Raw genomic sequence first — 16,103 nt, forward strand, 5'->3', positions numbered from 1 at the left:
AGGAAGGGAAACACAGAGAAAAGACTGATGCACGCCAGATTACACAAGAACTGACATCAGGTCTTATGGAGTGATGAGTCCAGATGTTGATTTGGTTCAAACTGTCATTAATATGTACGGTGGAGGTCAGGAGACAGGCACAACAGTGTCTACAGCCATCTACAAAACACGGTGGAGGCTCTGTTATGATTTGTGCGACGTTTCAGTGAGTGCTGTTGGAGAGCTTGTTAAAACTGATGGAATTATGAACACAGAAAAGTAAATTGTCCGATTTTCAGCCACTATGCAATATTATTTTGAATGGTAAATGGCCTGTATTTATATAGCGCCTTACTAGTCCCTAAGGACCCCAAAGAGCTTTACATATCCAGTCATCCACCCATTCACACACACATTCACACACTGGTGATGGCAAGCTACATTGTAACCACAGCCACCCTGGGGCGCACTGACAGAGGCGAGGCTGCCGGACACTGGCGCCACCGGGCCCTCTGATCAGGTGAAAGCAGCTGATCTGATGTTTTCAGCAAACACACTGCCAATGCAGTAAAAGCATACCAGATAAACACACAGTTGAACACTGTCAGTCATGGATTGGCCTCCCCAAAGCCTGGACCTCAACATTATTGGAAGAGTGTGGGAACATCTTGACATAGAACAAAACAAAAGGCAGCCAAAGTCCAAAAAAAAAAGCTTTGAATGTCCTTCAAGAAGCCTTTTTAGAGGTTATTAGAATGGTGTATATTTTTTATCTCTATAGCCTCTGTTTCTGTGTACATTTACTCATATTTCAGTAATTTCCCGCACAAGTTCCTGTTCCTGTTTCCTAGCAAAATTTAAAGAAATCGGGGGTGGCTTGAGAATTTTGCACAGTATCGTACCTATATATTATTTAATATATTGACAGGATCTTTCAGAATTGATGGATATCATGTTTAATGAATGAAGCTGCTTATACCTGAATATTTAACCACGGATCCTTATCCCTCTGCATTAAGATTATACGACCTGATGCAACCACTTTTAGATGTATTTATTTAATATTTGTTAACAAAACTGCAGGCTGAAAAACTGTTAACCCTTCCATTTGTCACCCACAAGAGACTTTACAGTGACTTTAAATAGATTTTGCATACACACAAATAAATCATAAGGATACATCGGGTTACATAGCTTTAGGAAAGATAAATAAACAATAAGAATAAGAGAAATAATCAACTTTAACATCAAATATAAATACATTCATAAGACTCTTCCGTGTGCTTACTAAGCTTTCATTTTAAAACCTTTCTGTGAAACAAAGGAGCCCCTCAGCCCAGACAAACAATGACTGGCATCGCTAACTATGCTATGTGGAAATCCAGTCCCATCAGGATACATGTTTTTCTGCAAACCTCTTCCACTCATCTGGCTGTATGACAGGCGATCTATTTTTCTTTCCTTCACCTCTCCACTGGTGAGGTCGAGACATTTCATCTCAGGCACTTTCTGAAATCAAGAGGTTGTTGACTGAAGAGCACAAACATGACATTTTTTCACATAATATAGCCTCCTGTCTACCCTTACATTCTCTACAAACTGTACATCGTTATTTGGAGGCCTTTTCTCATCTCTTATATCTAGTTTTATTAGAAGAATAGTGCAACACTTTGGGAACTTACTAGTTTTCTTGCTGGAAGTTTCATAAGAAGATCAATATCACTTACATGTCTGACAGCTACAGCCAGCATCCAGTCATTTTAGCATTAAGATTGGAAGCACAGGAAAAAAGTACCTACCATTGCCTCTAAAACAAAATGTTTTTCTCAAATATTTATCTCCCTCCTTCAACGCAAATATAAAGAAAAATTCTTGAATTTCAGTGCTTCTTAAATTAGGATGTTACAGAAAGTCACTTTTACCTCAAACTGTCACATAACCTGACCTGATTTGATTTGTACAAGCTGGACCAGATCAGTCAGACTCACAAATGTGGAAAAAAGAAGAAAAAAAACTTAACACACTTTCTTCTCATGTTTAAGTGCAAAATGTTTCTTAATTCCAGTCCTGGGTCAAGTAGAATTAATCGGTTTTTGTCCAGTGTGTCTGACAATAAGCCTGTCTCACGAACATTATGGTTATATGTTAATATCATTTTTTTTAATGAGTGAAGCACTGCAGGAATGTTCAGTCAGCATAAGGAAGTCGACATAGACAACAGGACCCAAATTGGACCGCGACACCACAGCCTGGGGTTTACATTCTTATTCAGCCTTACTGGCTGACTGCGGGCTGTGTCACTGTTTTCGTTCAGTGGTAAGAATCAGAAGATTTTAAACATGAAACATCAAAAGTGTTGACACAGAGTGCCAAAACAGCAGTCTAACAATTTTGTAGCTGGTGCATTTATATATACTTTTCCAAAGCCAAATATTTTTGTGAAAAATTAAATATGCTGTCACTACACGTGTTACACTTAAGTTCATTATCAACATTGTTGTGTCATGCTTAAAGAAGATTCTTTTTGTCTGGGACCGCCTCATCTTTGAGTTTGCGTATATAAATAGTCATAGGCAATGCTGGAGGTGAAGGTGGGTTGCCAAGATGCTTGGAGGTGCACAGCAAATGCATGCATGCTAAAGCAGCTTGAACTAACTTTTTCAATTGGATGTGCAGCTGACCTCAACTTTGTGTAAACCTAAACTAAACCACTTGTTCAATAAATAAAGAGCATTTCCTAAATATTTAAAAAGAAAACTTAAGTCAGTCAGCAACACACTCCCTTCTTGTTGAAATTTAGTTGTATGTAAATGTAATTTCTAGCTGACATGGTTGCTCTCAGATGGAACGAGGCCTTAAAATAGACACAGTGTTAGTTTAGTCAGTGTAAGAAAAAGAATCATACCAAAAGCTAATCTAAAGGTTCTTGCCGTCATGTAAATTTCCTATGATTCACAGTACTGTCCAGTGTCGTCCTCTGAAAATGGACACAAATGACTCAAGGTAAGCTGTTTGGCCCAGGTCTGGAAATATCTTGTAGTAATCATGTTGGTTAAGACAAGAGTAGGATGCTTTTATAAAAATTACCGCCAATAAACCCATAAAATACGAACATTATATGTATGTACAACAAGGGTTTCACAAAGTCTTTTTAACCTGATAAACACTGCGGAAATAGACATTTCCTCATGTTTTAAGGCAAACAGTAATCATGGACAAGTTCTGATTTAGTGATGCACGAACTGAGAGCCCAAGCTGTCGCTTTCCCTTTTCTACTTTGAAGAGTGAGCTTTTTATAGTAATAAGTAACATAAAGATTATGAAACATTTTGTACATGTTGACAAATTTATGAAAGGCTTTATGAAGTTTCAAAGCTGCATCTGATTGAGTAAAATATGCTTCTCGGTTCTTCTTTTTCTATATGGATGGCCTTTAAAAGTGGAAGTGATAAATTAAACACTTACAGGATAACGACGTTGCTTTTAACTAATTTAAGTAACAATTTAAGTATTCTTCCGTGGTTTAATGTTCGGTACAATGTCAAGTGTAACCATTATGGATTCATTTCAGCACATTAAACTGATATTATACCATTTATAGACTCAGTTTTGACCTGTAAATGTACAAGCATACAACCTAAAACTCTGCATGTATTTAAATTTCAGGAATAATAGTCTCCGTAAATGTCGTCCGGTCAATACTTTGCAAACACTGGTGACAAATACAGTCTTAAAGTGAACATTAAATCAATCAGAATAACATTTTCTTCCTTTTGTCTGTTAAAATCTCATAGAAATGGAAATTTGTTGTGTTAAAAAAAAAAACAGCAAACCAAAAGCTAATTTTTACTTACAATTTGAACTGTTATCCCATGGATGTAAAACAGAACAATAAATCATAATTCATTTAATAAAAGCATTTGTAAAGTATTATTCAAAAATGTCCACTCTTCCTGCTGTTTTAAGTCCACGTGTTAGTGAAAGCTCTCATCTTTTCAGTCTCTCGACTTTGCTTCATGCATTTATATACAAGTCAAAATGACCAGAAATTCTGGATAATTTTACCTGTAAAGGGAGAGGAACAAGCCAGTTTCTTATAGTCTCAGCTGTTTGAAGTGATGCAGGACTGGTGCCATATGGCAACAGCACAGTTCAGCCTCTTCCTCTCTCCATCCATCTTTTTCTCCTTTTCAGTCAACATAGTGTTGCTGAAGCAGCTCAGATGTGCTCTGCTGTGTCCACTAATGAAGCACAATAAGAGTTCAAGACCTACAAGGTGGTGTAGATGTAGACAAAAATGATGACGACCAAGTTGAGAATGGTCCCAATGATTCCCAGCATGGCCAAGATGGTCTCCTCCTTACTTTCCTTGTCTTGGATTCCCTTTTCCTCATCACTGTAGAGAGTGTTTACCATTTTCCCTGGAAAAGCCTGCAGTTTTCTTCTCAGACCAGTCTGGAGCAGGCAGATAAGGAGAAAAGACAAACACAATCCATGTTTTAGTTAATGCAATTGGTTATTCATTTTCCTTGAATAGGGTCCTTGCACAGTGTGTGGTGGACAGTGATAATGGCAATAAAACAGGAAATCTAGTCTTCTGCTGGTGAGGTGTTTGCTTAGGCACCAATAATTTACAATCATTGAAAAACAGAAAGTAAACAAACACCATTCTCCTGTATGCTTTCTCTTTAATACATTAAAAAAGGCTGGAAAGCTAATAACGTCAGATTTTAGTGATAAATAATACAATGGAGGGAAGTAGCTGGAACATTTTAGCTTTAAAGAAAAACAACAAAAAGCAGAATGATTTATCTATATATCTATATATATATATCTATATATATATTCTTTCTCCTCTGCTCTTCTCCCTGTACACCAACTGCTGCACCTCCACCCACCAGTCTGTCAAGCTAATCAAGTTCGCAGATGACACCACCGTCATTGGGCTCATCTCTGACGGGGATGAGTCTGCCTACAGGAGGGAGGTTGAACGTCTGGTGTCTTGGTGCAGCCACAACAACCTGGTGCTGAATGCCCAGAAGACAGTGGAGATTATTGTGGACTTCAGGAAGCACACAGCCCCACTCCCCCCCATCATCCTGACTGACACCCCCATCACCTCTGTGGACTCATTCCGCTTCCTGGGTACCACCATCACCCAGGACCTGAAGTGGGAGCCCACCATCACCTCCGTCATCAAGAAAGCCCAGCAGAGGATGTACTTCCTGAGGCAGCTGAAGAAATTCAACCTGCCAACACGGACGATGATGCAATTCTACACTGCAATCATCGAGTCCATCCTCACCTCCTCCATCACCGTGTGGTACGCTGGAGCCACTATCAGGGACAAACAGAGACTGCAGCGTGTTGTGCGCTCTGCTGAGAAGGTGATTGGCTGCAGACTCCCATCTCTGCAGGACCTGTACACCTCCAGGACACTGGGGCGTGCAGCCCGGATCTCAGCTGACCCTTCTCACCCTGGACACAGTCTGTTTGACCTGCTCCCCTCAGGCAGGAGGCTCCGGTCCATTCGCACCAGAACCTCTCGCCACAAGAACAGTTTCTTCCCCTCTGCTGTTGGACACATGAACAATAACCACATGACTGTCCCCGCCACTAACACATGACCCTACGCTGTGTCACTGCATCATTTCATGTCTGGCACTGATCACCACCTGCACTCATGTATATATCTTTCAACGTAGCACTCTTAATTCTTATTCTCATGTATATATGTTTGGCACTGATCACCACCTGCACTCATGTATATATCTTTCTACGTAGCACTCATAATTCTTATTCTCATGTATATATCTCATGTATATCTCATGCACATATCTTTCTTTCTACATAGCACTTTAATTCTTATTGTCTGCACTGAAGCACCGCAGCAATTTCCTAATGTTGTAAACCTCAACATCTGGCAATAAACCCATTCTGATTCTGATTCTGATTCTATAATATGTTTTCTTTTGAATGATCTGGATTTTGAATGCTGTCGGGAAATCACAAAAACAAGTAAATACAAATAGTTTAGAAATCTGTCAAAAGAAAACTGTTTGAAATTCAAAGTCATGTTGTTATTAACTCGGCAAATAACAAAATGATTTTGCATTCGTACACGCAAATTTGGACACTGGACAAGCATAACATTCAACCAATTAAACTAAGGTTTCTATTCAGGGCTGTAAGTATAGAACTTTAATTTGGCATCGTAATCAAAAATGTCACGGTCTCGCTGGCAGACCGTGGGGATGTGGGGAAAGGAGGACGCAGGCGCGGTGCTCTATGTATAAACAGTGTGTTTATTTACAGAGTGGAACAAAAACAACAATAAATCCCCGTGTTCCCCCAGACTCCCGTGTCGTGTCTCTGCGTGAATAGTTCGTGTCTCTGTGCTCTCCGCTCCCGTGTCAGCACCCCCCGGTGCTCGCTGCTCTTCGTGCCTTCCACGCTCCTCCTGCGGGAAACAATAGACGCAGCCGTCAGGACACAAATAACCGCGGGCATACACTTACACACATTAACTCAATTCAATGGGACGACTAACGTGGAGTCTCAAGGAAATGATCCCGCGTCGGTGGGAGCTCCAAGACTCTCCTAAGTAGCTCCCCCGACGAGCCCTGATCAGCGGCAGGTGTGTGGCTTCGGGTGTGGCCAGTCCCTCCGCAGGGCCACACCCCTCAGGCCTGCAGGTGGCCGAGCTCCATCCTCCAGGCACACCCGCAGACATACACACCCATACCTCGCCTAAACATATGAGTGGGACACAGACTAACACAGCACAGAGAAACACACATATGTACACGCACAGAGAAGGAGAAACGACACCAAAAATACATAATAATAATACACAGGTCCATGACTGCCCAGGGATCCTGGGTCGCCCAGTCCCAGGACCCTGACAGTACCCCCCCTCTAAGGGTCGGCTCCCGACGACCCAAAAACACAAACCAAAAACAGTACAACCAACCCAGGGCGGGCGGCGGGAGGTCCAGGACGGAGGGCAGAACCAAAACAAGCAAAACCCCCCAAAAAAAACAACCCCCCCAAGGTCACAGTCCCAGAGTCCGACCGCGCATCCCGCAGCGGAGCAACAAAAAGAAAAAAACGCCACAAAACAGTCTCAGGCGGCCCATCGACATAACAAAAGAGTTCAGGGGGCCTACCTCGAGCCCAACGGCGGCGACGTAGCAGCTCCGGCGGACGGCCCCCTGTCCGGCAGCAGCAGCAAAACAGTTCAGACGTGGACGCACCGGACGTGGACGGCGAGGAGGCCGCGCTAGACGTGGAGGTCCCTCCGGTCCGCTGATCTCCGGCTCCGGCTGAGCGGGTCCCTCCTCGGCTGCTGGCAGCGAGAGCTCCTCCTCGGCTGCTGGCAGCGCCGGTTGTTCCTTCCGCTCGCCGAGCTCCTCTGCTGGTGGTTCGCTGAGCTGCTCCGGCTCGCTGAGCTGCTCCTGCTCCGGCAGCTGAGCTCCTCGGGCATGCTGAGCTCCTGCTCGGGCATGCTGAGCTCCTCCGGCTCGCTGAGCTCCTCCGGCTCGCTGAGCTGCTCCTCGGCTGGCGGCTCGCTGAGCTCCGGCTCCCGCTCGCGGAGCTCCTCCTCGGCTGGCAGCGCGAGCTCCTCCGGCTCGCCGAGCTCCTGCTCGGGCATGCTGAGCTCCTCCGGCTCGCTGAGCGCCTCAGCTGACGGTGCGGGCTCCTCCGGCTCGCTGAGCTCCTGCTCGGGCATGCCGAGCTCCTCCGGCTCGCTGAGCTCCTCAGCTGGCGGTGCGGGCTCCTCCGGCTCGCTGAGCTCCTGCTCGGGCATGCTGAGCTCCTCCGGCTCGCTGAGCGCCTCAGCTGACGGTGCGGGCTCCTCCGGCTCGCTGAGCTCCTGCTCGGGCATGCTGAGCTCCACAGCTTGGCGGTGCGGGCTCCTCCGGCTCGCTGAGCTCCTGCTGCAGCTGGACGAAGTCTGAGGTTTCCCGAGCTTGCACTACCCCCCGGGCTTTATGCAGGGTGCAAAGGCAGGCGGAAACTCCCTTGAGCTGGCCGAGGTAGGGGTTTCCCTCCAGGATTGCCTCGATGGCGTTTAATCCCACCACTCTTGCCCTTGTGTTGGTGGTGTGAGTTACCCAGTCCATCAGGCGTTGGACGCGTGAGGTCGCTCTCTCCGGACAAGGCCGCTGGAGTGGGTAGTGGAATGGAGGCTGCTGCTGGTGGAGAAGATGGCTGAGCGGGTGATGTGGATGGTGAACAGGATGAAACTGTAAGCGGTGAGGTAGATGTCGCGGGGGATGATTCAGCAGGTGACGGCTGGAGGTACAGCGACCAGCTGGGCTGCGCTTTGGCTACCGGCTGGGCAGCTGGTTGTGCCGCAGCTACAGGTGGCTGCTGAGCAGGTAACTGAGCCGAAAGCGGACGGGCAGCTGACCGTATAAACATAGCCCCAGAGTAAACAGTTGAGGTGAGTGACGATGAATTGTCCATATGACTCACCACAGCCGGCTGTTGAGATGTCTGTGGATCTAGCTGCGGTGAGGAACGCTGGCGGCGCGAACGTCGTTTCCGTGTCGGCGTCGGGGCCGGCGTCTCAGGCAGTGAATCCACCAGCTGTCCGAGCTGGTGGGCAGCCTGAGGAGGAGAGTGGAGGTGGAGGGTGGAAAGTAGGAAGTCCAGGACCACTGCATTAAGGGAGTCCACCAGCCAGGGGAATTTAAAAAGCATCTCCTGCAGCCGCCTCTCCACGGCGCGACGCAAACCTTCCGCTGGCTTCTCCCACCACACCTCACATAGGTGGTACACTTCGTCCATAACTTCCCTCCTGAGCCTCTCCTCGGAGACCGCTGGGTCCATGCGTGGCGGGATCATTCTGTCACGGTCTGGCTGGCAGACCGTGGGGATGTGGGGAAAGGAGGACCCAGGCGCGGTGCTCTATGTATAAACAGTGTGTTTATTTACAGAGTGGAACAAAAACAACAATAAATCCCCGTGTTCTCCCAGACTCCCGTGTCGTGTCTCTGCGTGAATAGTTCGTGTCTCTACTGTCAGGGTCCTGGGACTGGGCGACCCAGGATCCCTGGGCAGTCATGGACCTGTGTATTATTATTATGTATTTTTGGTGTCGTTTCTCCTTCTCTGTGCGTGTACATATGTGTGTTTCTCTGTGCTGTGTTAGTCTGTGTCCCACTCATATGTTTAGGCGAGGTATGGGTGTGTATGTCTGCGGGTGTGCCTGGAGGATGGAGCTCGGCCACCTGCAGGCCTGAGGGGTGTGGCCCTGCGGAGGGACTGGCCACACCCGAAGCCACACACCTGCCGCTGATCAGGGCTCGTCGGGGGAGCTACTTAGGAGAGTCTTGGAGCTCCCACCGACGCGGGATCATTTCCTTGAGACTCCACGTTAGTCGTCCCATTGAATTGAGTTAATGTGTGTAAGTGTATGCCCGCGGTTATTTGTGTCCTGACGGCTGCGTCTATTGTTTCCCGCAGGAGGAGCGTGGAAGGCACGAAGAGCAGCGAGCACCGGGGGGTGCTGACACGGGAGCGGAGAGCACAGAGACACGAACTATTCACGCAGAGACACGACACGGGAGTCTGGGGGAACACGGGGATTTATTGTTGTTTTTGTTCCACTCTGTAAATAAACACACTGTTTATACATAGAGCACCGCGCCTGGGTCCTCCTTTCCCCACATCCCCACGGTCTGCCAGCCAGACCGTGACAAAAAAAGTAATTATAATTTTTACTATTTTTTTTTTTACTTTTTTGTAAAACGATATGTTTTAAATGTCATGGATAACCACAGTAATTATATAAAACTCATAATTACTATAAAGACCTTCTGCATATTGGTGGGTTAACCATTACACAAACATTAAAAATGACTTTGGTAATTTCCAATGCTGTTAAATTTGGACAGCTGTGATAAGCCTTACATTGGGGGTATTTTAATGAATTTGCTAAGTACTATATATATATATATATATATATATATATATATATATATACATATATACATATTTTGCAGGTTATTCCAATATGGTGAGATGTTCTTCAAATCTGTGTACAAAAATAACACAGTTTCGGTACATTTAGTACACAATGCTTTATCCATTTTACAGATATTATTAATGTACTATGAAACATGAATTCAATAGAGGACGGGGGAATTTTACCATAAATAAAATACTAGCTGCTTTGTTCATTGCTAACATCTGGTTAAACCCTTTGTTTGGCTCGTCTTTGAAGCCTAGTGAGTGAAAACAAAAAGACAGCAGATATTTCTGCACTAGCCTCTATTCAGCAGTGGTACTTCTTCAACACTGGGACTGCTCTCAAACAAGTTCTGAGTGTGCTAGCGCTCTCAAGTGTGAGTTTTTAGTGTGTGTGTGTGTGTGTGTCGATTTGTGTAGCCTAGGGTGCAGTATTAGATACTAGCAGTATGTTTTTAGCCCGTAGGCGCAGCAGCTTGTGCAACTTGGCATCCAAACACCTCTCAGGAGAAAAAGCTCCTTTTGCGGGTCAGTGGGTTTTATATGTCAAATAACAACAGAAAAGCATGTAACCTAACTAAAAATAAACCTTCTAACAGGAAGCTGTTCCTCTAAGTAAAAAAGCTTTGATGCTCAATAAACTCAATGTTTCTGACTTCCAGAAGGTAGAGGTTACCTAAAGTTCAACCAAGGTACACAGTGTACCTCGTTGGCTTATGGTCTTTTTTGAAAAGGAACAGACTTGCAATATTAAATACAGGCCTGAATAAACCTTTATTATTTGTGTGTGGTAGCACTTCCTATTTGGATCAAAGCACACTGCCAAAGCAAAACATCAGATTAGATTTACATTGCATTTACGTTTGCATGTTTATTGCTTTTTGTGCTTGAGAAAAAACAAATTCACAGCATCCATGTTAGCAGATATTTATACTTTTGACTGCCATCAACTTCGTCAAATAAGAGGTCATTTGGTGATCGCAATGGTTGGTGTTTATTCGTTAGGTTGAATCAGTTTTACTTTCTGTATACTTGCAATCCAGATTGTCTTTTTTTTCTTCAGATTAATCCAAGTTCACACAGAAGTTTTACTAAAGTTAATCACTTATAATCCACAACTATTATGGCTAAATTACAGAGTTTGTTTTCCTCTAAAAAGAATTTATGTGTCCTCTTAAAGGAACTTTGGACAAAGAAGGTTTTATATCAGTGTTGTAAGCGCTGTCCTTTTTTCTCTGACTTGCATTCTGTGACGGTTTGGCTGAGGAAAAAAAAGACCTTGGCAGAAATCATCACCTGCCAGGAATCACTTACACTATGTCAAAGTCTGTAAGGCTGATGTACTTCAAAGAGAGGGAAGCCGAGGGAGATTAAACTGGGTTGATTACAGTAAGATAAAGTCAGATTTTTTCATTTTAAGAGGTTCAATTCAGTGTACTTGCTACTGTAAAAAAGTTGGATTTTATGGACCAAAGAAGTATGCATGAATGATGTGGTTTTTTTGTGGGGGGGTTTTATTGGGGGGGGGGGGGGTTACTGTATGTAAGGATTACCTGTGGGGGGGGGGGGGGGGGGGGTTAAAATGCCTTTCATAAAGTAAATGTCACATGACGTTTGCTGCAGGACTTTTTATAAGACCATCAAAATGATTGTCTTTTCTAAAGCAGAACATCCCACATGGATACTCTGAATTGCTGCAATCATCCACACACTGTACAGTCTGCTCTTGACGTACATAAAAATACGTCATGCTCGGTTTCTATGTTAAATTCATCCTCCTCCCCTGACCTGTTACAATGGGATTTGATTGCCTCTCCCGGGGAGCACTATAAACGGGGCTTCCCTCAACCTGAAAGGAGATCTTTGTGTGGCGCGCTGGATGTGCCCTCATGCATAAAGAAGCCTGCTCGCTACTGATATAAACATTCTCAGCAAAAAAAAAAAAAAAAAAACAGGAGAGAAATGTGCCTGAGGATGATGAGGGAGAAGAAAGGGGAGGCAGATGAGGTGGTCGTGGAAGTGGTGGTGAGTACGAGGTTCCAGGCTCTGCCAAAACCTGTGTATTAAGTAAAGAGCTTCACCGAAAGGTACAGCTGTGCATAGCGCAGCAAAACCCTCTGGATGCCTTCCAGTGAATCCTCATTCAACAGCTCCAGTCTGTACAGCCAACAACCGAGAGCATTCTGTTTCAAGAGGCAGCCGGTGCTGGCATCGTGCGATGTGCTATAATCATTAACTGCCCATAATGACTTCCTCTGTCTGTTTAACACTAAGGCCGGGCAGTGTGTTTTAGAGCTCTATCATTCAGAACAAGCATGAAACAGAAGTCATTAACAGTATACACGTGCTGAGGTTAATATATCAAAATGAGAGATTATCATCTGGATCAGTTTCTAATTCTCTTGATTATTTTTGACTGTGCACTAAGGCGCAGGGCATTCAATATTTCAGAGTTGATTTCTATTCTTATACTCAAGCTTGTTTTATGTGATTATAAAATGTTAACGTCTTCACTTTTGTCTCTGTAATTAATCCGAGCAGGTCTGTCACTGGCAGGGCCACTTAAGGTCCCGACATTATCCAACGTTATAAAAGCAGCATCTCTGGATCAACAAATTTTCCTTCAAAATTTGAAGCATCATTTTGGGAGTTTTTTTTTCTTTTTCATAGCAAACTCAAACCTTGCTCTTCAGTCGTGCACATCCAGATACACAGTCGTATAGAAAGAACAGACAGACACACAGACAGGAACAGAAAGAGGGAAAATAGCAAGAATCCATACCTGGGACAATAAATCTGGACGCTCCTGCTACACCTAACGGAAGCTAACATCCTCAGATTAGATCAGTCAAGAGTAAAACCTTTTACCACTTGAATAATCCCGAGCATGTCAAACAACTCCAGATGCTAACCGAGTCTGACAGGCAGAGTCGCTTTTGGCATTGTTTTAAAATGGAATTAAATCAAACGGCTCCCAGCCCCTCCCGAGTGTGTATGTATACACACGCACGCACACACGCGCGCATACATGGGTTTGACACCCATCACACGCTGACAAAAAACACAAAAACTAGTGAGCGTCACGTAGAGAACAAAAACTGTTCAACAGCGAATGAATGTAGACCAATCAAGAAAGAGGAAGAGTGACAGAGAAAGAAAATCAGATGAAATAGTTTCTCAAGTGAGCGTGACCCATTTTCCGTAACCTGTACTCATTGTTTTGTGAGTGAGAAGAAATTGGCAGGCCTATTTTTGAACTGACAACATTTAAATTTGCTTTTTTTTCCTTTTTTTTTAAATTTCACGCACTCAGGAAGTCACATACCAAAGTGAGAAACAGGAAAGTTTCTGCGTTTTCATGGCTTGTTATGTAATTGGCCTCTCCATACCATGCTTTGAAAAGCTGGAATGCTTTATTTTGTAATTATTTTTAAAAATGTAAAGATTTTTTTTACCTCTTTAACCCATTTATTAAATATTTAAACTTGATAACATTATAGATGAGGTGCAACTCCGAAGCTATTAACTATTAAGGTGATTTTTCATAGCAAAGGCACAGAGACAAAAAGACAATAGTTCAATTGTTATTCAAGATTCAAGGGGTCTCTGGTACCCTTAGTCAATATTTCATGCAAAGAACTCTGAGCCTGTAAATATCTAACATTTATAAAGAATATATCATGCTGCATACTAAATTCCTAGCCATGCACTGTTGTGGAGTAACTGCAGTGAAATTGTTTGTAGACAGCTTCCAGATGTAAATCCTTTTGAGTTTAATGGTTTAGAATGAGAGTGGAACTGCAGCAGACTTACCTTGCAAAGCATCAGGAATAACATAGCATTGGACATGCTGGAAGGGGATGCCTTCCCGTAGTGCACAGACATCCCTGGCCACTAAGGTGAAAGTCGACCCCTCTCATCCTTCTGCTGTTGGGGGTGGAAGCGGTGGACGGGATCCAGAGACTGCTGGCTTGCCTTCCAGGCGGTCCAATTTTAGGGCTCTCTTTAGATGTCGTCTCCTCGAGCGCTGCAGCGTCTCCTCTCCAAATTTCATCTCACTAGTGTGGCCAAGTTCTAGCTGCTGTCACTTTCTCCTCCTCAGCCTTGTGAGAGCTGAAAGTGTGCTGCCCACCTCCTCTCCGCTCTTCCTCCTCTTTCCCGTCTGTTTGCCTCCCCACCTCTGCTTCTCTCTTCTCCTCTTGTTCTTCTTCTTCTTCTTGTCTGTGTGAAGGGATGATGTCAAGTTGAAGAATTGAGTCAGTTGATGGGCAGGATGGGGGTGGGGGGTAACAAAGCTGTTTCATGCGAATATTTCCATCCTCCTTTGTCTTTAATCCGCAAAGCTTACAAAAAAAGAGAGATTTTCGGGCTTGTCTCTCCTTCCAAGACAACCTGTCAACCCTTATTAAAAGCTCATCTTCTCAAGAAAACTTTTACTGCTCAGCGGCATAAGATATGTTTAGCAGACACCTTGGCTTTTACATGATTCATACAAAAATTTAAAAGAAGGATTTTTTTAAAAAGCACCCCCGCTAAAGTGGTGGAAGCCCCTGTTAGCTCTACATGATGTGCAACCTAATATACCTTTTCTCCTGCTACGGCGGCTGTGTGTGTTTCCCCAACTAACTGAGCAGAGCGTGAACGTTGGACGGCTATAAGAAAGAGACAGAGGGAGGGGGTAGGGGGTGGTGAGAGGGAACCAGTCGCCTCACACTGACGCTGTCGTGGCTGCTTTCGCTCCACAGGCAAGAGGTATCCCCTGCTCCTTTCCCATCGCACATATTAATGTAGCCACGGTTGCTCGGCAACCGACTCAGGGGAGTCACACACCGCCTGACGACAAGTAGCGTTTGTGACAGGGGCCGTGATGAGGGGTAAGGGTCTCCTCCAGTGTGTTTTGGGGAGAAATTTCTGTGTGCATGTGTGTAGAGTGTGCTGTGTAAAATAAAGAAAGCTGGCCAGCGGTCGGCGTGTGTGTCAAGCGATTATTTTCTGTGTTTTGTGTGTATGCAAAACACAAGCTCCTGTCAAAGTTGGACAGGGGAGCGAGAGAGTTGGTGTCTGATTGAATAATGGAGCTATTCATGCAAGAGTCTAAGCGTGTGAAAAAGGAGAGGTGTGCTACTTTTAATGCCAGGCATATGTATGTATTTAAAGCCTGCATTTAACCAGGTTTTTACTGTAGATTGTTTTCATCAGTAAGTGTAAATCTTGGGAAAGTGGAAGTTTTTCATGGTAATTGTTAACAGTAGTGAACCAAAAGGCTGTATATAAGAAGCTTAAAGTCTTATTTATTTATTTCTTTTTTATTTGAGAGTTTTACTGCCTTGTGATTGATGAATGAGGGAAGCTCAGAATGAAGGGTTGCCATTCCCTAAATCCTATCCTGCTTCTTTTTTTTTTTACTTATGTTTGCAGCCAGAGCAATTAAGAGGCCATTAAGAGAGAAAAGGAACTTGTGAATTGTTTTTAGCTTTTAGATGAAATAGCTATGCCCATCTTTTATATACAGTCTGTCAGTTGAACCATATTAGCACTGTCCTTTGTGGGTATGGAGAGTCAGGACGATGGCAGCTGTCCTTCTGTTGGAGTTGAAACGACTCTGTAGAAAAGTCTTATGTAATAAGTCTTAAAGTCAATTTTAACATTAAATTCAGGTTCAGTTCTTGCAGTTCTGCAGTCTTCACTGAGACAGTGTTGTGATATACAACTGAGGCTCCTTGCAGAGCATGCTAATAAGCTATTCTCTCTAAATGTTTATGCAATCTGGCTCTACATATTTCTCAGCACCAGCACTCTGAACAGGTCAGTTGTATTGTGAGTTAACACATTTAAAAATTATGAAAACACAGAGAATATGTAGGTTCAGGTTTAACGGCTATCACTTGAGGGTGTGTATATGTGTGTTAGACAATGATTTGTTCACATGCATTTTTATGCACGTAGTAAAAACATATATCTGCTTGTGCTCGTGTGTGTGTGTGTGTGTGTGTGTGTGTGTGTGTGTGTGTGTGTGTGTGTGTGTGTGTGTGTGTGTGTGTGTGTGTGTATTTCCTCATCCTGAAAATCCACAACTTATACTGCCTTCGGACATCCGTGACACAGCGCCGGCGACAGGAGCGCATAATGGATACACTGATCAAACG

At 44.1% G+C, this 16,103-nt stretch overlaps 2 protein-coding genes across 2 annotated transcripts; both read right to left on the reverse strand.

Annotated features, from left to right (window-relative positions):
• Positions 1-1,018: 1,018 nt before the first annotated feature.
• On the reverse strand, positions 1,019-14,566 carry tunar (TCL1 upstream neural differentiation-associated RNA). Its single transcript, XM_086275421.1, has 2 exons — positions 13,771-14,566; positions 1,019-4,434 (listed from the first exon to the last, which is right to left on the reverse strand). Exons 1-2 carry the CDS (start codon positions 13,840-13,842, stop codon positions 4,249-4,251), a joined length of 258 nt encoding a protein of 85 aa, XP_086131547.1. The 5' UTR covers positions 13,843-14,566; the 3' UTR covers positions 1,019-4,248.
• On the reverse strand, positions 7,972-8,832 carry LOC147307128 (uncharacterized). The gene has a single exon (XM_086275420.1). The coding sequence runs from the start codon at positions 8,830-8,832 to the stop codon at positions 7,972-7,974; it is 861 nt and encodes a 286-aa protein (XP_086131546.1).
• Positions 14,567-16,103: the final 1,537 nt, after the last annotated feature.

Source organism: Aulonocara sp. 'chitande type north' Nkhata Bay, linkage group LG19 (assembly GCF_057382095.1).
Source record: "Aulonocara sp. 'chitande type north' Nkhata Bay isolate Kocher_YH1m ecotype deep benthic linkage group LG19, A_spYH_male_GT1.1, whole genome shotgun sequence".
NCBI lineage: Eukaryota > Metazoa > Chordata > Actinopteri > Cichliformes > Cichlidae > Aulonocara > Aulonocara sp. 'chitande type north' Nkhata Bay.

Bases quoted from the DNA above. Each gene is read 5' to 3' on its own strand.
- tunar (XM_086275421.1), bottom strand. From the start codon at position 13,842: ATGTCTGTGCACTACGGGAAGGCATCCCCTTCCAGCATGTCCAATGCT. The intron at 4,435-13,770 runs GTAAGTCTGCTG...TGCCTGCTCCAG, and splicing joins TATTCCTGATGCTTTGCAAG to ACTGGTCTGAGAAGAAAACT.
- LOC147307128 (XM_086275420.1), bottom strand. From the start codon at position 8,832: ATGATCCCGCCACGCATGGACCCAGCGGTCTCCGAGGAGAGGCTCAGG.